General features: G+C 42.3%; 1 protein-coding gene across 5 annotated transcripts in view; it reads right to left on the reverse strand.

Annotated features, from left to right (window-relative positions):
• Window positions 1–2,446: 2,446 nt before the first annotated feature.
• TARBP1 (TAR (HIV-1) RNA binding protein 1) overlaps window positions 2,447–25,224 on the reverse strand; it is a 63,541-nt gene continuing 40,763 nt past the window's right edge. The window contains exons 15-30 of one of the 5 annotated variants that reach the window (XM_059899498.1): window positions 24,816–25,003; window positions 24,122–24,383; window positions 23,825–24,013; window positions 22,265–22,446; window positions 22,017–22,088; window positions 20,543–20,663; window positions 19,595–19,705; window positions 18,857–19,006; window positions 13,285–13,371; window positions 11,069–11,265; window positions 9,375–9,456; window positions 7,245–7,416; window positions 4,027–4,218; window positions 3,718–3,842; window positions 3,167–3,303; window positions 2,447–2,833 (exon numbers count right to left, since the gene is read on the reverse strand). In XM_059899498.1, coding sequence (XP_059755481.1) covers window positions 2,665–2,833; window positions 3,167–3,303; window positions 3,718–3,842; window positions 4,027–4,218; window positions 7,245–7,416; window positions 9,375–9,456; window positions 11,069–11,265; window positions 13,285–13,371; window positions 18,857–19,006; window positions 19,595–19,705; window positions 20,543–20,663; window positions 22,017–22,088; window positions 22,265–22,446; window positions 23,825–24,013; window positions 24,122–24,383; window positions 24,816–25,003 — 2,436 coding nt within the window. In that variant the 3' untranslated portion in view covers window positions 2,447–2,664. Of the gene's footprint in view, window positions 2,834–3,166; window positions 3,304–3,717; window positions 3,843–4,026; window positions 4,219–7,244; window positions 7,417–8,355; window positions 8,537–9,053; window positions 9,152–9,374; window positions 9,457–11,068; window positions 11,266–13,284; window positions 13,372–14,472; window positions 15,450–18,856; window positions 19,007–19,594; window positions 19,706–20,542; window positions 20,664–22,016; window positions 22,089–22,264; window positions 22,447–23,824; window positions 24,014–24,121; window positions 24,384–24,815; window positions 25,004–25,224 lie in introns of those variants that run through there. The other 4 variants (XM_059899499.1, XR_009497902.1, XR_009497903.1 and 1 more) reach the window with 4 other exon arrangements.

Here is a 25,224-nt window from a genome sequence, read left to right on the forward strand (position 1 = left end):
GTGAACATATCTGGGCATAGTACTTGTACCCACATGGGCTGGTGGACACCCAGGTCCCCTAGCTCTGTCCACTGAGAGGGCCTGCAGTGACAAGTCCAGCACCCAGATGTGCAATGAGCACATCCAGCACCCAGACCTCGATTTCTAATAGTATTCACCAATAAATGGAACCAATGATCCTTGGTGAAATGTCTGACTCTAGAACTGGTATAGAGAGAGTAAAGATGAGCCTGGAGCATTGTGTATATAAGAATGTAAGGAAGTACTTAAAAAAAAAAAAAGATTGGGAGCGTGCCAAAGGACACAAGAGCCAACCATCCACCCTGCCATAAACAGATGACTGACAAAAGGACAAGACTTCCTTACAGAGGAATTCCAAGTAATAAAGGACATCCACTAATGAATGATAAAATCATTAAAAGAGAAAAGTTCAAGAAAAACAGCTTATTAGCATAGCCTCCAAGTATCTCTCCCAAAATGTTTATTAAATACTGTGGCAGTTTTTTTTTTTATTTATTTATTTTTATATTTTTTAATTTTTGGCTGTGTTGGGTCTTGGTTTCTGTGCGAGGGCTTTCTCTAGTTGCGGCAAGTGGGGGCCACTCTTCATCGCGGTGCACGGGCCTCTCACTATCGCGGCCTCTCGTTGCGGAGCACAGGCTCCAGACGCGCAGGCTCAGTAGTTGTGGCTCACGGGCCCAGTTGCTCCGCGGCATGCGGGATCTTCCCAGACCAGGGCTCGAACCCGTGTCCCCTCCATTGGCAGGCAGATTCTCAACCACTGTGCCACCAGGGAAGCCCTGTGGCAGTTTTTTTTTTTTTTAATTATTTTTTTTATTTTTGGCTGTGTCGGGTCTTCGTTTCTGTGCCAGGGCTTTCTCGTTGTGGTGAGCGGGGGCCACTCTTCATCGCGGTGCGCGGGCCTCTCACCAGCACGGCCTCTCGTTGCGGAGCACAGGCTCCAGACGCGCAGGCTCAGCAGTTGTGGCTCACGGGCCTAGTCACTTCGCGGCACATGGGATCTTCCCAGACCAGGGCTCGAACCCGCGTCCCCTGCGTCGGCAGGCAGACTCTCAACCACTGCGCCACCAGGGAAGCCCAATACTGTGGTAGTGGTAGTTTTAACAGTTGCCTCTGAATCCTCTGATACTCCTCCCTCCAAGAGGGGAAGTTCATTTTCCCTCCCCTTGAGTGCAGGCTAGGCTTAGTGACTTGCTTCTAACAGACTGTGGAAGTGAAAAATGGCAACTTTACAGAGGAGAACATGACAAACAAACACTGCCTTAAACAAAAGATGGAGGTAGTAAAGTCATGCTGAGAGGTGATGAGAAGGGCACTTAATCCTTCCTTAAAAACCGTGACCTCAGTCTGATAGGAGAAAACACCAGACAAACCCAAATTATGAGACATTTACAAAATAACTGACGGGTACTATTCAAAAGTGTCAAGGTCATGAAAGACAAGGAAAGACTGAGAATCCGTCAGAGACTGGAGGAGACACCAAGGAGCAGCGTCCTGGATGCCAAAGCCGGTGCTCCTGGAACAGAAGAAGTGTTACTAGTGGGCAATGGGAAATCTGGATATAGATCAGGATTGTGGTCTGCTTAGCGAACCAGCACCGTTATCAATGTTAATTTCTTAGTTTTGATAAATGTCCATGGTTATGTAAGATCCTAGTAGAGGCATCTGGGTGAAGGGCATATGGAAACATGTATACTATCTATCTTTGCAGCTCTCCTGCAAAACAAGAATTATTTTAATAAAGCTACAGAAGAAAAAAATACATACAGGTAATGAACTCTGAAACGTAATTATTATTAAAAAAGGACCCAGACATGAGTGAAGTGCATTGCTGGATGGTGGTAGTTACCATTAAATAATAAAGTAATCCTAATATCAAACAAAAAAACCTCAGAAGAACAGAAACAGTAAATCAACCCTCCTGGGTTCCATTCTCACTACTGGTAACCATGTGCAAGGGTAAGTCAGTCACCTCCTTTGGGTCCACGCTGACAACCGTCAGAAGGTAGACTATTTCTAACCACTATTTGAACCCTGAGCAAAGATGGCATATGAAGATTTCCTAAAAACTTCATATGAACGATTATGGCCTCGTTTATGGCTTTAAAAATAAATTATGAACTTCATAGGGAAGCCGGTTTGGCACCTGGCCAAGCATGTTTCCTCCCTGCGCAGCAGGAGATACAAATCAGCAGAGAGAGGCCAATGACTCCTCCTCAGGCTGAAACGTTGCTTCCACCCCCCACCATGCGCTTGACAAGGGTGTGGTATTCACAGATCATTAGAGCTGCCTTAATTCTGCCTTCCTCCTACCACGATCCACATTTCTGACAATACTAGTTTCTAGGAAAGAAATGATCTTTTTAAAATACATTGTTTTATTTCCACAATTGCTTAAAATATTTTATTAAAGAAGCAACACAACTTAGCTTTAAAAAAGGTTTATTAAAGGGGACAACAAACAGCGATATAGTTAAGGCACGTGACAAAGTTTTGGCATTAAACTGCAAATAAAGAAATGCAAATTATCCCAATAGATTTCAGAATCTATCTCATCAGTCCAAATAGTTGTAAAACAATGTTTCAACAGCACCGGTAGATAACTCGATAACTTGATAAGTCGTCTCAGGCAAGGCACGAGCTTCAGGACCCGGGGTCCCCCTGCTTCAGCAGCTGCTGCCTGGTGTACTCCCAGACGAGCAGAGCTCCGCTCACGTGGACGTTGAGGGAGCGGGTGATGCCCTGCTGAGGGATTTCCACACACACGTCCACCTGCTGGATCAGATTTGCTGGGATTCCTTCCCGTTCATTTCTGATTCAGAAAAATGGGAGAAGAAAGGTTAGTTTTCTTATGATAAACAGTTTTTTTCTCAGATATCCTGGATGTTACTGGAAGAGACAGGTTAACAAAATGACACAAGTCTATGGTACCAGGAAAATAAAGAAGAGTGTAACAAGAAGGTTTATGGGTCGATTCTGTGTTCACCTGACCATCCCCAACGGGTGAAATAAAATGAAAACTAGGGGGGCTTTCCATAAACCTTGCAAGTCAAAAGCCAGGTACAGGTGTATGATCAAGGGTCCAGGTAAAACTGTAAACCTTCTGAAACGTTTTCTAGACAGAGACTCAAGACAGTGCTCTTACCCCAACAAGAGTAGAGACTTCTCGGGAAAGCAGTACTGGGTTAGGTCTAAACTTTTCACAGTCTGTTCCACACCCACGATGGTGTAACCTTCTGCTTTTTTCTGCTGCAGATAATCGATCAGCTGAGGTGGTTTTACCTTAATATTCGTTTAAAAAGAGCAGAATATTAAATCATGCATTTATAGCCCTCCTGGGGGTAAAATCAGTTAAAGAAAATACAACTTTTATGAAACTGAAATTTGTTAAAAGAAAAGGACACAATTATACAGTATAAAAAAGAATGCTCCCAACATCTTAAATTTATCAAACAAGAGTGACTTATAACAGGACACATTTTACTGAAAAGAATTCTACATTATTGATTTCTAAAAATACAACAGTGTGAAAGATAATAAGAATAGGAGAACAGAGTGGGCTGTATTTTACTTTTCAGTATTATTTTTAAGCTATTAAAGGCTGGACTACTGCAAAAGGGTTGATAACGTGAAGACCGAGTACTACAAAAGAGTCTAGCAAATGAAAATTTTAATAATAAATCACTTCGTGCCCACCTCCACCAAAGGAAGCCACTGTTCGGCTGAAACGCTGAGGTGCTGAAACTGCTTGTCTCTGATGCACTGAAGGTTGCCGACCACGAGCGCCGAGGCCCCGAACACCTCACAGGTCCGGCACAGCCCTGCACAGGACAAGCCGGGGTTACTGCCGCCAGCCTAAGGCCAAGTTCTCTAGGTCCCAGGCATTCCTCTGAAGCTCCCGGAGAGGGGGAAATGTGGAAGAGAGGCCACAAATGGCACTGGGTCAATTACAGATTTTCAGGGTCAGAAGATGTTAAGCAAGCCCAGTGGAAACTCTAATTTTACCTCCTAAGTTGGTTGGTTTGTCAATGAGTGAGGCCACGACAATCAGTCTGCTGTGTGACTTTCCAAGTTTGGCCGCACGATCCTGAAATACCAGCTCCAGGTCTAAGTCGGGGACACTGTTTCTCCATGGGATAATCTTCTTCTGAACATCACTCCACTCTGACTCGTTATCTGCTTCGCCTGAGTTAGAACCTGGGAAAGAAAAAGAAAATATAAATCTCCCTCTCTATTGATTTACAGGCATAGATACTTTTTTAAGAGCTTAAAATGATAGTTTAGAATGAGATTCATTGACTAAAGAACTTAACTTGGATTCAGATACAACTGTCATTTTCAGTAACAGTTTAAAATGTTCAGATTCTACCCTGCTAACCAAAATACGACAACATTTCATAAAAATCAAAGATGCACATTTTTTTCCGTTTTAGCATACCCCAAATTGGGAAGCATCTGAGAATCCATAAGGGTATCATGGGTTTGGTAGCATTTTTTTCTTAGAGTTACATAGAATAATGGCATATCTTACAAACAATGTTCTTATTAGATTGGAATTTCCTGCAGAAATATTATATGCCGGAAAACAACATAAGTAGTCTTTATCTTAAATTATTTTCCAAGTACTTGGGGGACCTTTTCTAAAAACGAGGACTGTTCTTTGGAGCAGTTATCTCCTGGCTACCCCGATGAGTACACGATGTCATTGACCTGTCTAATGCGCGTTGTGATCTCTAGTTCAGGACTGAGACTCTCCTTCCAGGCTCTCCTTCCCACTCCAAACCTGACTGAGCAAACGGGGGCACTTAGGTCACTGCGAGGGGTGGGGAAAGAGACACGCACGGAACCACGACGCGGTACTGTACTGAGGGTGTGCTCACACAGACGGGAGTTGCTAATGTCTGGGGGAGGGAGGGGCAAAAGAGCAAGACGCAGGAGGGCTCAAGGGAAGGGAGTATGAGAGTCTGCAAGGGAGAGCGCGTGGGAAGGGCAGGGCAGACCGTGGACACGTGCGCACGAGCAGGACGCAGAAGGACAAGGACTCAGGCAGCCGGGTGCCTTGGCGTCGCTCACAGCCTGAAGTGGAGGGAGGGACGTGACTCAGGCCAGGTCCTTAGGGCTTTGTGTATAAAATGATAAAGAATTTATTCTACAGACAGGAGGCAGTACAGGGTTTTAAGAAGGGGGCTAACAGTACTGGTTTTGTGTTGCAGAAAAATCTTCTCTTAAAAACGATGTGGAGGATAAGTCGGGGAGGGAAAACCACTGAGAGGCTTTTACACTAGCCCAGCAAAGACGAAAACAATCTCTGCAAGAGGGGCTGAAGAGGAAGAGCAGAATCGCCCAGATCTGGTAACGGACGGATGTGGCTAGAGCAACAGCAGAAGAATGACTGCTGTCAGACCACTAATAGGAAGGGGGTTAGAGGAGGCGCGTCTGGGCAGAAAGGTAACGTGGATTTGGATACCGAGTTGAAAGAGCTTATAGATGAGCTGGTGGGAGCATCCAGAAGGCTCAGGAAAGAGGCTGGCCAGAGATAAAGATCTGAAAGTTGCAGTTACATAGGTGGTGGTTTCCAGTTGTGGAAATTAATAAAAATGTGCAGGGAGAGCAAACAGAATGAGAAGAAAACCAGGCCAATGAAAGCATTCAGGGGACCCTAGCATTCACGTGTCAGCAGAGAAACCCTGTTGCAATATCCCTCTCTTTACCAAAAACAAACAAAACAAACAGAAAGACCTCTGTAGCCTTTTCCCCATCCGGTAACTCCCCACTTCTCTGCTCCACTCCCTGCGTGGCAGAGCTCAGGTAAGACGTCCAGATGTGCCACTCCCCTCTCCTCTCCTCCCAGTCAGCCTGGCCCCTCCACCCGGAAAAGGCTCTTGTCACTGTCTTTTGCCCCCCAATCCACTTCTGCTCTTCCCCAGGCTTTGCCTGACTTGCTCTCACTTCATGTACGCCTCTGCTCAATGTCAACTCCTTAAAAAGGTCTTTTTAATCCTCTCTCACACTCTTTACCCTGCTTTATTTTCTGCATAGTACTTTTTACTACCTGACATCTTATCTGTTTGTTTAGGGTTGTCCCCCAGTAGGAATGTAAGAGCCCTGAGGGCAGGGCCTTTGTCTTCTGTTCAGCACACAGGGGGCAATCAGTAAATCTTTGTTGACGGAGTAAATAAATTTAAGGTGATAGTCTTAAAATGAACCATCTAGAGTATTTGATAAAAAAATGCACTTTCCTAGAACTCTCCTCCAGACAAAAATCTAAGGGTGGGACCCAAGAATCTGCACTTTTAACATGCTGTCCAAGGGATTCTTGAAAACACTAAAATTTGAGAGAACTATAAATATAAGGGACAAGGGAGGGGAACTCAAAGGAGAGTGAGAAAAGTCAGACTGAGGAGAGAAATCAGGATAGCAAGAAATGAGCAAATAAATGCTACATAAGGTCAGGTATGGTAAGAAAAGAGCGTCTATTTAGATTTTGTAACGAAGTAGACAAAGACAATTTCTGCTTTTCTGAAAGAAGTTTTAATGATGCTTATGGGTTGGGGAAGCCAGAAGGAGGACGAAATGTGAGTGACAGAAACGCTCAGACTGCAGATCACTACTACGCATCTCTTCAGGTTAGCTGTGACTTTAAAAATGGGCGGGGGACTTGATCCCTGGTTTTCTGGGACAGCTGGATTGTGACGGGAAGGAGGAGAAGCAACAGAGGGAAAGGTGGGTCCTAGAGAAAGCTGCAGGGAAGGATGGGGGCGGGGGCACGTGAAAGGAGGGCTGGAGCCATAGGGAAAAGATGGGTAAGAGATGAGTAATGTTCAGCCAGACCGAGCCGGGAATGCAGAGCTCTGCTTCACTCCCCAACAGGACAAGAAAAGAGATTTCTTCATTTGGCCCTTTTTTAATATCTATATTTTTTCAGAAATATATAGTAGAAGAGCAATGAATATTAATTAACAATACTTCAAAGAAGACAGAAGCCTTTAGCTTTATATAGTAAAGCACATCAAGCTCTCTTTGGCTATTAAGAACAAAGCCAACGTCAACTGAAAGTACTAGTCAGAGTGACACCACACTTTCTGTCTTTTCTCTAAGTGGAGGAGCAGAATTCACCATATCAGTGAAAAAGTGATACTATCAACCACCTATTCTAAGTAACGTGAATCAATGAGCCTGACCAAGGCAACAGGGAGAAAAAGCAAAACAAAAGTTTTTCTTACCTATGTCCTGCTGGGACCAGTCACCTGGTTTTAGTTCACAAAGTTGAGTTGGAGAAAGGTACCACTGAAATCCTGCATCTAAAGGAATGTCAGTGAACCTGGTAAATTTACCAATGGCAATCCATTCGTCCTCAACAAGGCCGGAAAGGCGTGGAAGGATGTAAAATATGGTCTGAAAGGAGAATTGTAAAACTCTAAATTTTTTTTCCTTAAAAATAACAAAGAAATACAGGATAACATGTTTAAAGTACAACTTATTATTACTGATGTGTTCTCCCAAACTATCACATCTGATCAAATTACATACTTTCATTTATATCTTGTAGCAATTGTCTATTTACACTTCTTATCTTCTCTAAGAAATTAAGGGATTAATTTAGGAAATCCTTGAGAGCGGCAGATCTTCCACTCCAGTATTTCTAACTGTATGTAACATAATATACACCATGCTCTTAATACAAGCAAGAAGTGTTTTGGAATTAATCAGCATTAATGTTGGACAACATTTGGATAAGTGCTATTTACTGACAACCAGACACCTCCATAAGCAATCAAGTTCAAGGTCTTGTGATGCCAGATCTTTACTCTCGCTGCCAATATACAAATTTAGAATCTAGATTTTGCCTCGACTGTATCTTAGCTGTGTGACGTTAGACAAGCCATTAGCCTTTCTCAGCTTCAACTTCCTCATTGGTAAAATGAGGGTAAAATCGGTTAAAAGAGCACATGAAAGTGATTTGTAAACTGCACAGTGTGACACCACTGTGAACAGCAGTTATTCAGTCATTACATAACAATCCTCCTTCCCTTTTCTTACCTATGACAAGAAAACTGAGATCCAGATAATCCTCAAATGTGAAAAGGCACATAAGGAAGCAGAAGCACAGTAGGCAATTTTAAAATAAAGTAATAAACTTATAACAATGTCCAAGTCTTCATAAAAGTTTTTAGAATGAATATGGTTTTCTCTTTATTAGCAATATTTGTGCAAATTGAAACTGGCATAATGAATGCAAGCTGTTTATTAAGTAGGTACCAAGTATAGCTCCAAACGTATAGAGAAACAGAGTCTTGTGCGCCATTATTTTACTGATATGTACAGTTATGGTTCGTATAATTAATAGAGAATAAAATATATAAAACATATGAGGGTGAGGCAGTCAAAGTCAGGATGAAGGAAAAGGGGAAGCAAGGGACTTACTCCTGCTGGAGAACTGAATAGAAAAGGCTGACTTAGCACTAGAGAGTTATTAAGAGTCCTCAGAAAGATGTCAAACAAAGCATTCTGGGCGCTAAAGGACACAGAACAGAGCACGTTAAAATGTTTGAAAAATCCTAAATAATTTTTGCAATGAAGCAACAAAGTACACAATAATGTTCTATGATGACTATCTCACAATATATAGATCTGTATTTTTTTTAAAGGCCAGCTTATTAGTAATCCACACACACACACACACACAATCCAACAAAAAAAACTGCTTATGCACGGTAGCTAAAGTTTCTGATACTTCCAAGTTCCTAGATCACATGTTTTAAATTCCAAGGCAGAACACTATAATTGTAGTCGAAAAAGGGAGAAAGTAATATCATATGTACAAATTTTAATAATCTATATATTAAGTTAATTAATTCACATGCTAACTGGAATAAGTTTAAAGAAATTATATAAGCACATTCTGTTATGATCAGTGAGATGGTGGATCATTTGCTATACAATTCCAGTCATCCAGAACCTAAAATAGGCACTTAAAAGAGTAGATCTTTTCGCTCTTTCATACCAATGGGCTTCGTTACGACAAATCTCACCTGCACAAATGTTCTCACTCATTTCCTTTTAATGTCAGAACAGATTTCTGTTCAGAGTTAAATATTCCCCCTTCCAGTGTTTACAAGCCAGACACTGCCTGAGAAACAGAAAGTGAAAATGACTAGCCAGTTTTCACTGCTGAAGAGTGAAGCGCAAGCAGCCATCTGCACCAAGTGACAAAATGACACGGAGCACTTTACGACGTGAAGGCGGTGTTGTAGGGACAGTTAACCTCGTTATACCTTCAACCACCGCGGCAGAAAGGAAGCACCCGGACTAAAGATACAGAAGAGAGTTCGCAAATGATATTCTCTGCTCACCTCCAGACAGTAATCCTTCAGTGGGTGGAACGTTGCAAAAAAGAAATGCTCCTGGATGCGTTGCCAATTCTTCTTTGCGTTCCTAGGTGTTAAAGATACAAGTGAGGTACAGACTAGTGAACCCACTCTGGTAAGGGGGAAACCCAAGTAGCTCTCTTAAAGAGGTACCGCAGAATTTAGAACGAATGGAAAATCTTGTGAATTTTATCCCAAGATTTATAACCCCTATCTCTAAGATCAATATCCTTTAAAAGCTGACCCTAAATCTGACATTTTGAAATGAAACTCAAAGAGACAAAGAAATTAAATAACTCTGTCACAGTCCTATATCAAACAATGACTCAACAAGAATGAAACTCAGGTCTCCACTCCATCAAAGAGACAGTCGTCAGTCAACAGACAACGATGGGAAAATCTCACAGGAACAGCTGCCGCAGGTACAACTCACATGCTTGGGGAAAAAATTCTAAAAGGGGACCATTAAGAAATCTAGGCTGGGATCCTTATGTCTCTCTCTCTGGCCATAAATGCTTTTTTTTTTTTTTTTTTTTTAGGAGAGAAAATCGTTACCTAAGTTACTTTTTTTTTTTGGCTTCACCGCGCAGCATGTGGGATCTCAGTTCCCCAAAACCAGGGATCGAACCCACGCCCACTGCAGTGGAAGCGCGGAGTCTTAACCTCGGGACTGCCAGGGAAGTCCACATAAGTCACGTTTTCTACCCTGAAGATTCATGACACGCAGCCAAACTGTACCAACTTTCATAAGCCAAATGAAAGTAATAGGTTTTAAATACTTAGATACACACAAACAACAAAAACCAAAAATTTGTTAAGTTTTAGAAGGCAAAAGAGGTAGGAATAAAAATTACAAAACATGGCCACCAGCAGGTTTCAGTTTAAATTCATGACCAACAACCCAAAAGCTAAGCAGCAATTTCAAGACGCCTTCCAGACAAGATCATTCTCCTGCTTCGGCCAACGTACCTTCTTCACCCCCGAGTTCCCAGCCCAGTTCCCAGTTCCCTGCCGGCTGGGCCTCAACATCAGTGGGGTGAGAAGAGGAGACCTGAGATGAGAGACTGGCCCCTCCTTATGCACCTGTCTTCTCTGCCCCTTGGCTTTCAAGGGTCTCCTCAAAGGACAACACCCCAATATGCGTCCGAGCTCCCATCCCCCTGGGTTTTGCTCTGAGTCGTGCACCCCGACCTACTCCATCACAGCAGCGGTGTTGTATCTGTTTGATATTGAGCATCTGAGTAGGATGTTGTTTGGGGGATAGAGAAGTTCTCTTAGAAAAGAAAAAGGCAAGAGCTTCCAGCTTTAACCGGGACATCTGAAGGCTTATGAGCATGGCTTTAGAGTCAGGCCATGCTGCTTCTCAGCAGTTCTTTGACAACAGAGGATGAAAACATTTGGCTACGCTGAAGAGAAACATCTAGAGGTCCCCAAATTAAAGATCAAGGATTAAAGAGCAAAAAAAGAAAGAAAGAAAAAAAAAGGTCTGACGGAGCTGACAGCACTTAGAACTGTAATTAAACTGCACATCAAATAGTGAGCTGCTTAAATGCTGCTTAATCTGAGCTCTGTGCCCTGCAGCGTGATGGGCTCAACAGAAGCTGCTGAAGCTGGGCACCCTCTATGCCCTCTCTGCACACGATGCTGGACCGAGGGGTAAGGGGACAAGGCCTGCTTACCCTGCTCCGTGCATGTTTTCCACTTGATTCAGACTGGATTCAATAATGGAAGTCAAAGCATCAAGTTCTTCAATGTGCAACGTCTTACACATGCTCCAGATTTTCTTAAGAGCAACTAAGGCATACAGTCGAATGCTAAAATTGTGATTAAAACACCAGTGCAGTACGATAATAAGGGCTTGCTTCAGAATTAGTTTCTGAAAAGGAGAAACATTCTTCAGATGTAAACATGGACCATTTTACCCTTGGCTGTATGACCAAGAACAAGGTGTACAGGTGACAAAAATGCTACAAAGTAAAATCTTATTTCACCGGTTTTACATTGTCATTCTCAGACAGATACAATGGCAGGAGTAATTTCCTCAAGAAGGAAAAGTATCTTCCCAGCTCCTTAGTTTTTATTTACCATGCTGCCACACATGTTTTCCCCCATACTCCAGTACCTAGGTTAATCTGAATGAAGTACTTTCATGCTGACCAGTGTTTTAAGAAGTCTCCATCACTTATTACCTTACCATGGGCTGAAAAAGTTAGAAATATTAAGTGAACTTGAGCAAGGTATCTCATGAAGTGCTGTTTTTCCCCCCTGGTCTGAACTACTTACTTTGTTTTCCCTAATGGTGACCTTGGACCCACACAGCACTGAGTGGTGGCAGGAAAATTAAGAAGTGGGGAGAAAAATAATAAGAGTTAAAACTTTCCTGTAGACTTTTCCTGTGAATTCACAGAGTTTTTCACCTTTACAGCCAGGAGATTTTATGCAATGATATTCCCTGATTTCTAAAACCACACAGTTCAACAGATATTGAAAGGCAAAGGAAGTGACATGTATTAATGTGGAAACCAGATGGGCTCAAACTTTTAATAGAGTATCAGGAGCTACCTTAATGCTCCTACCAAATGGCTCGTGTGTAAATGTTACTGGGATGCACCACGCTAAGAGCCCTGCAATAGTACAGTTTCTTGTCTATCTTACTTCTCTCAACAGACTGCAAGCAAATCTCTTCCCTGCATATTTAAAACAGAAAGATAACAACTGCTATTATGTGATGCTAGAGCTTTCTTAACTCTTACCAGAAAGGTGTTAACCCAAGTTTTCACATAACTATAACTAACACACTGCCATCTGGCTGACAGGCACTGTAACACACCATCAATTTTAAGATATTATCATGGTTTTTGAGGTTAAAATGTGGTGGGGAGAAAGCCCTGTTCTTAGGATTGATGAAATAGGCTAACAACGAAATCTGATTGTTACCGTGCTTAAAGGCAACACTTTGAAAAATTCTAGGAAACCTATCCCCCCAGTATTTTTACCTCACTTTCAACACTAAACAACATTTATTTCAGACAGCTGACCACTGAACAACAGGGGTTTGAACTGTGCAGGTCCACTTATACGTGGATTTTTTTCCCTAAAGACATACTGCAGTGCTACATGATCCTCGGGTGGTTGAATCCACAGATACAGATGAGGAACCTTGTATTATGGTGACCGTAAAGTTACGTGTGGATTTCCCACTGCGCAGAGGGTCGGTCCTCCCAACTCCTGTGTTGACCGAGGGTCAACTGTGTTAAGTTTCTCCCAGTTTGAAACATATAAGTACATTCTATGTAGATCCAATAATATAGAATCTTGCTCTAAATCTTTACCAGCAGGTTTTCCTGAATTCTCCTCAGTTGCCATAGTGATTAACCAGAATTAGCTAAGATCTCTACTTATCTAGGGAAGATACTTTAAACCTGAGAAAGATGAAGAACTGGCTTTCACACTCTGAATAATGACAGTCATTTTATATAAACCTTCAATAACACAATGGCTTTTAATACTCTGACCATGAGTTTCTTTGTACAAGCATTTGTTAAATAACTCTGCCAGCCAAGGAACAGTTAAATGCAATAAGGGAAGTCTTATTTAAATAATCTTACGTAAATACTTGTATAAAGTTAAGCATCCTATCATTAAAAGTTGCCCATTAATTTGTTTAGAGATTTAACATGTGCTCAGGCGTTATCTCAGTGTGTGTGTGCCCGTGGGTAACACCTTACTGTGCATTTGTGTCTAAGTGCGTGTGCCATTAGGAGGGGAGCGGAAGGGAAGGGGAGAAATTGCAAAACACACAAGGACTACTCTACATGAAAACGATTAGTACAAATGTATAAGTTCTATTTTGATAGTGAAGTCTGAACTCTTCTTAAAAACAATATAAACTCACCTTTTCTGGAATATTTTCAGTAATGATGTCCAAATGCGACAAAGCTGATAAAAATGTACAAATGCTTGTTTTAAGGTTTTCTTCACCCTGAAAATAAATCAGATACACGGAACAGTCATCCAAGGCTGCCGCGAGCCCGTGCACATCAAGGCACCGGGCCGGACGCTTGGGGCCCAGGCCGTGAGGCCGGCTACTCCCCGACGCAGCCAGGGCCTGGGTGGGGTTAGAGGAGGAAAAGTGAGATAGGACAGTAACGTCCCAGAGCCAAACGCCCGCACACACAACACTCAGCAGACGCACGCCCGCTAACCACTCAGGCGAGGAGTAACTGGTGGGGACTGGGGCGAGCTCACTGCAGGGAGAGAAGGGCTGGCTGGAGAAAGGGGGGTGGGCAGGGGAACAGGAACGAGGAGGAACAGGTGAAGGAGAGCAAGACGAACAAAGACAGGCAAGCGGGAGGCAAAGGCCCCCGTGCGGAGGGGAGCAGCAGAGCTTAAATGGGGCCCTGCAGCTGCTTCAAAAAAGCCTCAACGAAACGCTACTTATAAGAGTGTTCAACTGGAATTCGGAAACCTTCCCAATGATAGTGACTTGGAATTACACATTATTTTAATGATAAAAGACTGACGGACGCCAGGTAGACTGGAAAGAGACTACAGACACCACAGTTCAGAAACTGTTCCAAAAGGCGAATCAGATGATTAATTCCTTTATGTAACTTGTAGTTACTGACTGTCTTCCATGGACCAATTACTGTGGCAGAAACAGAGGAAAACAAAAATAGATAAGATTCCTGCCTTCCTGGAGCTTACGGTCTAATGGAGAGGAGAGACAAAATCAAACCAGACAATAAATTAAAATTCCCATTATAAAAAGAACTATTTATGTGCTACAAAAACCTACACTAAGGGGATCTAAACTACTCAGGGAGGTAGAGAACTGCGATCTGAAGGAAGAGAAGCAGCTACGCAGGCAAAGAGGAGGAAGAACAGAAGAGGTCAGAGCGGTCCTCGGCCACGTGGGGGGGGCCCCCGATGAGGCAAGCTGTCGGGTAATCAGGCCCTAATGCAGCCCCGCCCAGCTGAGGGGCTCGGTCCCGCCACCTGCTCTGGCCGACGAGCAGCAGGGCGCGATCAGAGGCTGGGAAAGCGTGGGTACACCAAGACGCGTCCTCCTGGAAGGCCCGTCCTTGGAACCCTGAGCAACCACAGAGAGAGGTGCAGAACCAGCAGTGCCCGGCACCTCGGCTGTCCCCACCACTGCAGGCAAGGTGACCAGCACGTGGCCGAAGAAGTCGTTTGCAGGTCCCAGCCCAGTGGACACCACGTGCACGACAGCCCAGCCTGGTCCAGTCAATCCAGAAGCAGGAAAAATAGTAGAGTGTTGTTGTTCACACCCCTGGCCTTTGGAATGTTCCAGCAACAGAAAACTGAGCCCATCCATGCATCCATGACTCGAGTGCAGAGGTGGGGACATGGGGCACACGGACTGGATGGGGAGGAGGGCACAGACCACGTGAGACCTGCAGGCCACTCCAGACTTCGGTCTTTGTTCTGAGAGCAGCGTTTTAAGAAAGTGGACGACCTGATCACATTTTCATTTTGAAGAACCTGCTCTGGCCTCGGTGCGGAGAGCAGACTGAAAGGGAGGAAGAGGGGACGCAGGTGGTCCACCGAGGGGAGCAGTGCAGTGGACGACGCAGCCTGGACCAAGGCCAAACGCAGAGACGGGAGATGGTGACTGAGAAACACTCAGGAGGTAAGACCGACAGGATCTGGTCCAGAGTCAGGAAAAGCGCTGAGTTCCCTGCTTTGTGCAGCTGTATAGACGGTGGTGCTGTTTACAATAGTAGAAAAAGATCAAGTTTGGGGCAAAAATAAGGCACCTGCTGTCAGACGTCCAAGTTTTAGATGATTTATAAACATTCAAGAAGGATGTCCGCAGCGGGGGTCAGCAAAGCTTTGTGTAAAGGACCAAACGGTGAATACAAATACAGCTGTGAGGTCCACACAGTCTGTTGTGAACACTCGACTCTGTCCTTTTAGCTCAAACACAGCCATGAACGATATGTACTGATACATGAACGGGCATGGCTGTGCTCCACCAAACGTGGCCAGGCCGGGAGTGGCTGCAGTCAGCCTGATGGAGCACTTAGGGGAACATGTCTGGAAGAGAGAGAGACATTATCGGGTCATTCACATCAGATGATAAGTGAATCCATGACCCAGACAAAACTGACTATAAAACAAGGAGAAATTAAGGAAAGAAGGCGGCCCAGCCTTGAGAAGCACTAACATTTAACAGCTGGGGAGGGAAGGAAATGCCCAGAAAGGACACAGAAAAGAGGAAACCGAGGGGCAGGAGGGACCAGGGAAGTGTGCTACTGCACCAGGAACAAAGAGGTCGTCTGCAGCATGGATGGATGTGGAGAAGCAGGAGGAGGCTGACCACCGACCCTGGCAACAGGGTCGTCTGAGAAGTGACCGAGCTGGAGGTGGGTCCGCTGGATCGAACTGTGGGCGAGGAGAGCATGAAAACCCCGAAACTGTGGCATACAGACACTTCTTTCAGCAAGTCTGGCTCTGACAGGGTAGGGAGATAGGTGATTATAGGCGTCCTCTACAGAGCAGCTCAGTGTAAATACCTGTAACAATGGATGAGAAACCATCTGGTTAAGAAGGAGAGACTAGGTATAGGAGAGAGACTGAGGGCTAAGGTTCCTGAGAAGGCAGACAAGAAGAGAAGCCAGAGAACAAGCAGAGGAATTACCTCAACAGCAGATTCAGGTCCTTGATGATAAAGGAGGGAAGCAGTCTTGGGTGGATGTGGACAAGGTATTGGGTTGGCCGAAAAGTTCGCTGGGGTTTTTCCAGAAGATGTTATGCCAAAACCTGAATGAACTTTTCGGCCAACTCTATATATTTATTTGCGTGACTGCTCCTGAGAAGGTAAAGGTATTCCTACGCGATGACTGCTATTTTCTCGGAAACATAAAAGCTAAGGTCACCTGCTTCAAATAAAGGAGGAAAAGGGTGTAGTGGACACTGCCTGTTTTGGGGTATCTATTCTGAATCCCCTTCCAAGTTCAGGGAATTCTTCACCTTACAGGTCTTGTGAGAAGCTGGAAATGCCAGACATTCATTTTCCCAGCCTCCTTGCAGCTAAGAGAAGTCACCTGACCTGGACCCAGGGACGCGTGCCCTGAACGCTGGGTTGAGAACCCGTCACCCAGAGAGGCAGAGCCCACAGGGAACCCACTCCGTGCAGGCGGCAGAGGCGGCAGGCGGACGGCTGGCCAAGGCTGCAGCACTGCCGCGATGGCACCAGGCGTCCCGTGGGGTGAAGCAATGGCCCTGGTGGACCTGCTCTACGGCACGCCTGTGGCTACAGTTCTGGAAACCACTGAGCCCCACCTTGTTCCTGCCTATTTTCCAAGCTGGATTCTGCAGCTTTCTGGGCGTTGTGTAAGCTACCTCACTCCCCCCATTTCCGCTGTCTGTTTTCCATCCCTTTGATTCAATCCGCAAACGTTTTACTTGCTTACGGTGAAAAACCCTGACTGATGTCCACAAGGAAAAGATGTGAAGAGAATATACCAGCTCTGAGAGCTCTTTATGGAAAATGAGAGACTGAGCAGAGTGGAAAAATGGGACGGTACTGGTGGCTTGACCAGGGACAGGAGAGTCAGGGAGGCTGGAAGCACACCAGAGCCAGGGGCCTTCCGTGAGAATTTCTGAGGCAGCACCCACCCGCTTGAGAGCAGACAAATCAAGCAAGATTAATAGAGCAACAGGTCTGAGAAGCAATGCAAGGAAAAAATGTCAAAGTATGTTTCTTAATTCTATGCACATGAAGAGGAGAAGGAAGAGACAGGAGAGGAACCCTGGAACAGTGAAGACGAACGTGGCTTCTGAAATGAAACAGACATGTGAATTAGAGCTCTGTCGTTTCTTAGTGGTGTGACAAGTTACTTAATCTCTCTGGACTTCAGTTTTTTCACTAAGTAAAATGTTAAAAATTCCGACCTACTTTTCAGGATCATTGTGAAGGTGATGCCGCCATGCTTATCGTAACACCCAGGTTTCAGGTTTCAGGTTTCAGGAGAGGAGCCCGGGACAGTGAAGGACCGCGGTGCGTGCGTGCGTGCGTGCGTGTGTGTGTGTGTGTGTGTCAGGGATTTCAGGCAAAGGCACGCTCGTCAATTTTGTGTTATACAGGATGAAGTTTGAAGTGATGAGGTGGTTGGGATGCAGGCAACCAGCAGAGACAGGGTGTACACAGCAAAGGGGGTGCAGACAGAGGAGGACAAGGGACTGCAGAAGGGGTCACCACAGTGCACAGTGAGCTGCAGAAAAAGCAACAGTCAACGAGAAAGGCTGCGCGGCAGTAAGGAAGATGAAGACAAAGTCAAGGCTGTTTGTAGCTGCACGTGAAGCCCTCAACGTGCGCCTTCTGAAGGTGCGGCAGAGCCCAGTGGTTTAAGAAGAGCAAGAGAGAAGGGCGAAGACACTCACTCTCGAAGTTTAACAGAAGGAAAAGAAGACACTAGGACGACGGCCAGATGGAGGAAAAGTCAACAGAATAAGAGTGAAGAACTCAGGGTAAAGTCCCAGAAGGAAATGCACATAAGGACACAGATAACAGATGAGGAAGAGAGAACAACAGTTTCTCCCCCTGAAACAGAAAGGAAGAAGCAGAAAGAGATACTTTTCACACACAGAAGGCAAGGTCATTTACCGAGAAAGGGAAGGGTGAACTTGGGAACCAGCAGAAAATACTCGAGGCAAGTATTTAGAACTGATGTTTGGGAACAACTTGCTATTTGTCAGGAAGCCCGCAACTGCAGACTCTTATCACTAATCTTAGTACCGATGCCTTAAAAATGATTTTCAAGATATAAGAATGTTGGGGATGGGGTGTCAGAGGTGTGTGTGAGGGTACAGAGGAGGTAAGAATGGAAACGAACTGACACTTGCTTTTGGCTGGGTGGTAGGGGTTCCCTTCTACTCTCTCTGCTTTGGTTATATTTGAAATTTCCCTATTAAGAAATTCTTTAAAATGTAAGGAATGCATTTAATTCCTCATCATTCTTTTTTTCGTTGTTTTTTTTTACTTTTTGGCTGCACCCTGCAGCATGTGGGATCTTCGTTCCCCGACCAGGGATCGAACCTGCGTCCCTGCATTGGAAGCGCGGAGTCTTAACCACTGGACCACCGGGGAAGTCCCCAATTCCTCATCATTCTTATCTCTAAGATCAAACAAAGACACTGCTTGGTAAATAAACATATAGAAGGCACCTATTTCCCTTACTTCTTAATAACGGAAGCCTTTTCCATCTTTGTTTTGTTGGAATAGAAGAACTCTCAAATAAAAAGTATGCTATACTCAAGATCAATGCCAGGGCTTTCTGTCTCCTAAATTAATTCAAATCCTGCAAAACACAATTTAGGATGTCAGCACATTAGGGGCAGGGCAACTGACAGCCAGAAAACTATTAAAGTGAAACAATCTCCCAGCATAGCTAAGATCTTTTCTTCATTAAAAAAAATTATGAAAAATCTCCTTTACTTACGTAAGAAAAACAGTCCCAGAACTTCGGAAGAAATTGAGGGAATTTATGAAGAATCAATATAATAATCCATTCTATAAAATATTTTATGGATGCTTGATTACTGATGAAACCAGCCTGGAAAATCTTGTCAATAATTCTATTCAAGAAATTCTGAGAAAAATAAAGCACACAAATTAAACTGTTATGGTTATTGATTTTAAAAAACTTATTTTTATTGAGCTATCACTGACATATAATGTATAAGTTCAGGTGTACAACACGTTGATGCAATGATACATTTATAGATCGCAGTATGACTACCACCTTAGCAGCACCGGCCTCTATCATGTCACATAGTGATTTCTTTTCTGTGGTGGGAAAAATTAAAATCTATTCCTTATCAACTTTGAAAATGGTTACTAATTTTAATTAAGAAACAGTCACTATTTAAAAAACAGCTTAAAGTTTTATCGTGGCATATGAGACTTTAAACGGTTAAAAGATTACAATAAAATACTGAGGGGAAAAATATATTAAATGGGGCCATGTAAATCAGTTTCCAATTTATTTCTACAACACCTAATTGCCTTAGTATTCTATTAAAAAAACTTCTGAATAAACTTCAATTTTAAGAACTAAAGTATAAATTTTAAGCAGATGACTTTCTCAATTTTAAAGTAGCACATGACAGTTTCTACTACATAGTTTATTCATATGAAAACATTATGCTTAAATGCACGAATGTAATAAATGTTATACCTGATCGAATCTGGGGAGAAGTACAAGCAGAGTCTGCCATATTCGGTTTTTCACTCTATGTTGTTGAGAATTCACATAGTATCGAGTTCTTGACTTGGACACCAATTCATCCTTGTGGGGGGGAGGGTGGGACCAATATTAAATTACCTACTGAATTTGTGATTAATGAAAACAAAATCAATGACAACTTCAAGTTTAAAAAGTATAAACTGGGCATAGGAGCCTGTTATACTCCAAAAGGCAGAAGGATAAGAAAGACACTTTCTTATGATACTTTTTCCAAGTTTAACTTATCTGCTTTTTTAAAAAAAAAAAAAGTTTTATTATTCTTAATTAATTAATTAATTTTGATTTCTGGGCCATGCCGTGCAGCATGTGGGATCTTAGTTCCCTGACCAGGGATCAAACCCATGCCCCCTGCATTGGAAGCGTGGAGTTAACCACTGGACCACCAGGAAGTCTAAACTTATCTGCTTTTAAAATGAGAAAAGGAACCATACAAATTTACATAGTAAAAAAAGTACTTGAAAATATACTTCTCTTTCCTTGTGCCCAGTTAAGGGGGTGACATGGGGTCACAGGGGTGGACTTTGCACTAAAAATTTTTTTAAGTTTATCGTATTTTAGTAAATAGTGACAGATCTGAAGAAAATATATTAGCAAGGGAATATAATGCCCCCTGATTGTGTAAGTTTGGAATAATGGGATCTGCAATTTGATACAAACACCACTAAGACAGGGGCACCTCAGTAAATGGACAGTGCAATGCCATCACCAGACACAAGGCAACAGCAGCACGGAGTCCTTCTACATTAGCAGCGCTCTCCCCGGCTTTAATGGTCTGTGCTGTCTAAATTCAGCCAACTGCCAGGTTTACTTCTGTTACGTCACTGCTAGTGCTTGAACTGCTAAGTTAAGATACTTTAAGGTAAGATAAAGCATATTTACTTTTTCTAATAGCTTGATTGCAAGATCTTCCATAAACAACTTATGAGACATATTTGAGCCATCTAATAAACACAGGAATTTGACAGCACAAATTCTCACATAATGGTCCTCTCTTTTAGTACTAAAAAATATAAAATGATAGATTATGTTAATACATTTTCAAAATTAAAAAACACATTAGACATTAATTTCAAAATATCAAAACCTTCCAAAGTTTTCTAAAATTAAGTAGCTTCATAGCTTCATATTTAATGACAATGCATTTTAAATCAGGATAGACAGTGGAAGATAACAAACAAATACATCAACAGGAGATCCTGTACACAAAGTCTGAATGAGCACAAATTCACCCAGACTTCTGGAAAAACAACCGCACACACTACTGATACTGGGTCAGTAATACCTTATCTGTGGACAAAACAGATCACAGCTCATGATACTGTTCCTGGAAGAGGACCACTGACACCTCCTGCTCAGGGGCAAGAACACACATCAACACCTCGACGCTGTCAACACTGTGCACTCTAAGTGCACGTCTCCAAGTGAAGGGCAAACTCAGAAAGCACTCACTGTGTGTGCTGAGCGTCCCAGCATTTTCAGTATCCAAATGGGGAAAAATAAATTCACTGAAATTGTTAATTAAGTATTTCCAAGTTCATTAAAACTATTATAATGTGAATAAATGTCATTTTAATTTAACAATATCTGTCTAAGTAGAGATCAAAGTATTCTGGAAACGTCAACTAAAAAAATTTCACTTATTGTTATACTATAACCAGCCAAGAAAACAAAAAATTAATTAAAATAATTGACAATGAAAAATGTATATATTTAATGAAGAGAGGCAGATTTAAAACATAGCTATGACTCTTAGAATAATAAACACTTTGTGGTAACTGTACACAATTGTCATTTGTTTTCCTAAACAAACTCTAAAATCAAAGTGAATCATGACAACACAATTTATTATCTTCTTTATAAACACCTATGCACAAAGTTTTGAAAATTATGTGAGAAAATAAAAACTTTTAAAAAAGCTCCAAAAAAATTATTTCAGCAGTTAGATAAGAATAGGCTTATCCCAGACATCAAAACTTTAGGGCCTATTCCAACAGTAATTTTATTTTTGCGTGAGCATAGTGACTTGTTAAATAGTGGATTTTAGCCAAAAAAAAAAAAAAAAAACTATGTGCGCTGATGATCACCCCTCCACCCAAATAAAGAAGAGGGATGGGGATTGCATGTTCCCCACAGTTATTTCCTTATTTATGCTGGACTTTGCACTAAATTTTTTTTAAGTTTATCATATTTCAGTAAATAGTGACAGATCTGAAGAAAATATATTAGCAAGGCAATATACTTTCTAACACAATTTGGAAGGCTCATGCAGTATCTTATACAGAATGTTTCTCATATGATGTTATATTTTGAATGCCGCATTTATATCAAGATATGGAGGACCCACCATACTTACTTTTCAATAACGATGTTCGCTGCACACTCATGCCCAAGATTTTCTATGAAGGTCTGTACATCCTGAATAAGTCTTTCCATAAAACACATGTGACAAAGAACAACAAGTTTTAGAAGAAAAAAATGAAAGTCCCAAATTAAAAATTAACCAATATTCTTCTAACTGAAAGCCTTAAAATAAAGACCCAATTCTACCCAAATAGACACTTAATGTAAGTTATGTGAGGCTGAAATAATGGCATCTTTTACCTTTGATCACGCCGAAACACTGTTCCAAATATACACGCCTCATAGACAAGTTCGCTGTAATTTTTAGCAGTAGATAAAGACACATTTGAAGCAGAAACTATCCAAGATTTGCAGCAATAACTTATCAATATATTGAAGACTCCAGTTTTTATAGTAGACATTTCAATTATCCTGTACATAATCTGGAATGAAATAACAATAGTTACTTTATCCTTTGACCAATTTTTTTCAAAAAAAAAAAATTCATGTTGCTAAAAACTGTTACTTGAATGCCTTCAAATGGTAGTTTCAACATAACCATAAATAGAGTCTAAAAAATTAAAAATTCTTTACTGTTTTCAAGATGCTACCCATTCACAGAATGCTAATTTTTCATTTCTTAATACTAAAAATAAATAAAATTTCACTGATACTGATATTCACCCAGAACTATCCCAGAGGAACAACTGCCCAGAGTGATAGAATGAAAGGGAGAAAAAACGCCTCACCCTTGACATTTTCAGTTTTCTTTGCACTTGCCAGGGGCCTCCCTTTCCTCAAAACAAAAGAGGCCCCACTCTCTAAGTGTGTACCGTGGGTCAGGAAAGGACGCAGAGACAGCAGGGTAATAAATGGATTTATTTTCCATCTTCCCCTTTGGATAAGGAGTGTATGTGAATCTGAGGCATGATGGAATTCCATCACCGTATGTTCCCTACTACGTACATATCAGTGACTGTAAACACAAATGCCTCCAGAAACCAGAAAGACCTTTGGATAGGTTATATTCAGAGAAATATTTCCTTGAACAAGAAAAGCAACAGCACAGATGCACTGACACATGGCACATGATGTTTGCCCTCAGGGTCCAGGAGAAATCAAGCCATGGTCTGGAATGGAGCAAGAGAAAGGGTGTGCCCCACCTGGATGGGCCAGGGACCAGTCACCGCCAGGCCACTGCTGTCATGTAGCAATGACCAGTGCTGCCAGATCATCCAATTTTCCAAGAGAAGAGGAAATACAGATTTTCATGCAAATTTCCCAATTCTTAGAAGCTGGCAACTAATTCAAAAAATTTTAATTTGATTATATGAACCAAATATGTTTGTAAGGCAGATGTGGTTCATGGGCTACCGCTGTGCACCTACTTCTTTACATCTAACAGATTTTCTTGTTCTTACTCATGACACTGAAGAAGGTTCAAAATATTTACTGACTGAATAAATAAATAACAACAAATCTAATATGTAATTACAAATATAACTGTCTTCTTCATGTGCTACAGGTCACACAAATTAAAATGAAAACAAAAAGTTCCCTCTTTTTTCTAAAATCATCAGATTCACAGAAACAGAAAGTAGAACGGTGCTTGCCAGGGGCTGGAAGGCGGGGGGGTGGGTGGGTGGAAAGGGGAGATGCTTAATGGGGACAGAGCTTCAGTTCCACAAGATGAAGAAGTTCTGGGGCTCTGTCACAATTATGTAAATATAGTTAACACTACTGAACAGTACACTTAAAAATGGTTAAGATGCTACATCTTATGTTACGTGTTTTTTTAATCCCAATTTTTAAAAAAATTACCTCTTTGATTTTGAAATATGCCTGGCCCTTGATTTTTGCAGCAATGGTAAGAACTTTGGGATCAAAAACAAACTGAACAAAAGCTTTTAAATTAGACCAGAATATCAGCTGAGTGTTGCTTAAAGAAGCTACGATTTTCCAAGCCATGTCAAAAGACACTATGCAGAGAGATTCAGAGGAGGTCAGAAGCTGGTAGGGAAAAAAAGAAAAAGAAAGAAATACATAATTATCACAATTTCAGAAACTGATGGTCTGTTCTTATGGTTATTCTTCAATTCAGGTCTCACTGTATCTTACCTTGGGAACCAAAATTTTCATGCAGAGGAACACAGGTAAAACTTGATCAGAAGGAAGAATTGTGAGGGCTTCTAGTGCGGACTGCAAAGTCCTTACTGGCATTTGAACAGCAGGTAGAATGGGTTCCAGAATTTCATCCTCTGAGGCTGGTATAAGGGTGTGGTATTTTTTCAACAAGAAAGAGAGGCAGACCCACTGATCATGAATATACTGTGCAACTATTTTCCCCCATCCTTGGGAAGATGATGACTCTTCAAAAAAACTGAGACAAAAAATAAAGTCACTATCCCATCCTTCTTTAAGTCTGTCTCAATTTCTTTTGCAGGTAGTAGTACACTATCCTTACAAGGGGAGAAATTAAACAGTCATTATTAAATATCCTGTCTACCAAAAAACAAGGAAACCGCATACACCTCAATTTCCTAACTACACTGAAGGTAGGTACTTGCACTCACTTTAAATGATTCGCTGAAAACTAAATGCAGAAAAGTTAATGGGTTTCCAGTAATAGGGATGAATAATTTGATAATATGTTATCATCCTGAATGAAGCCTCATCTTGAAGCTTCCGTAACCCTTCACGTAAGGTTGAGCGATCACTAATTATCTCAATGACTCAAACAAAAATGGATTTTTAAACATTAGCAAAAAAGATGCCTTTCATGTATATGCTGCTCTCCAAGGGGTGAACACACCTGCCGTCCTCCTCTGTGTGGGGCTTCTGCAGCGTCTGATTGAGCTGGAGGGAGGAGAGGAACCTTTCCGTGGCTCCCGCATCCTGAGAGTCCAGCTGTAGCTCTGGCTTCTGGTCAGTGGCCTCACACACCGTGGCCAAGGCAGCCATACTAACAACTCTCTGAATCTGTCTACCCAGCGTCGGTTCCTGGGGAGGAAATGGGACAATCTTTTACTGAACATAAGCAAATCCTAACCAATAAGGACCTGAGCTCCCAGTCTATGGGAATCTCATGCCCTCCTTTCCCTCTTCGTGCCTGCTACTGAATATCAGAGGAAATAAAAGGAAATCCAATATACGTCACTCAGTTTACCATTTCTGTACAGACTGGTGGCAAACAAACAAAGTGGCAATAAAAATTCAGCAAT

The sequence above is a fragment of the Balaenoptera ricei genome, chromosome 16 (assembly GCF_028023285.1).
Source record: "Balaenoptera ricei isolate mBalRic1 chromosome 16, mBalRic1.hap2, whole genome shotgun sequence".
In the NCBI taxonomy this organism is placed as follows: domain Eukaryota; kingdom Metazoa; phylum Chordata; class Mammalia; order Artiodactyla; family Balaenopteridae; genus Balaenoptera; species Balaenoptera ricei.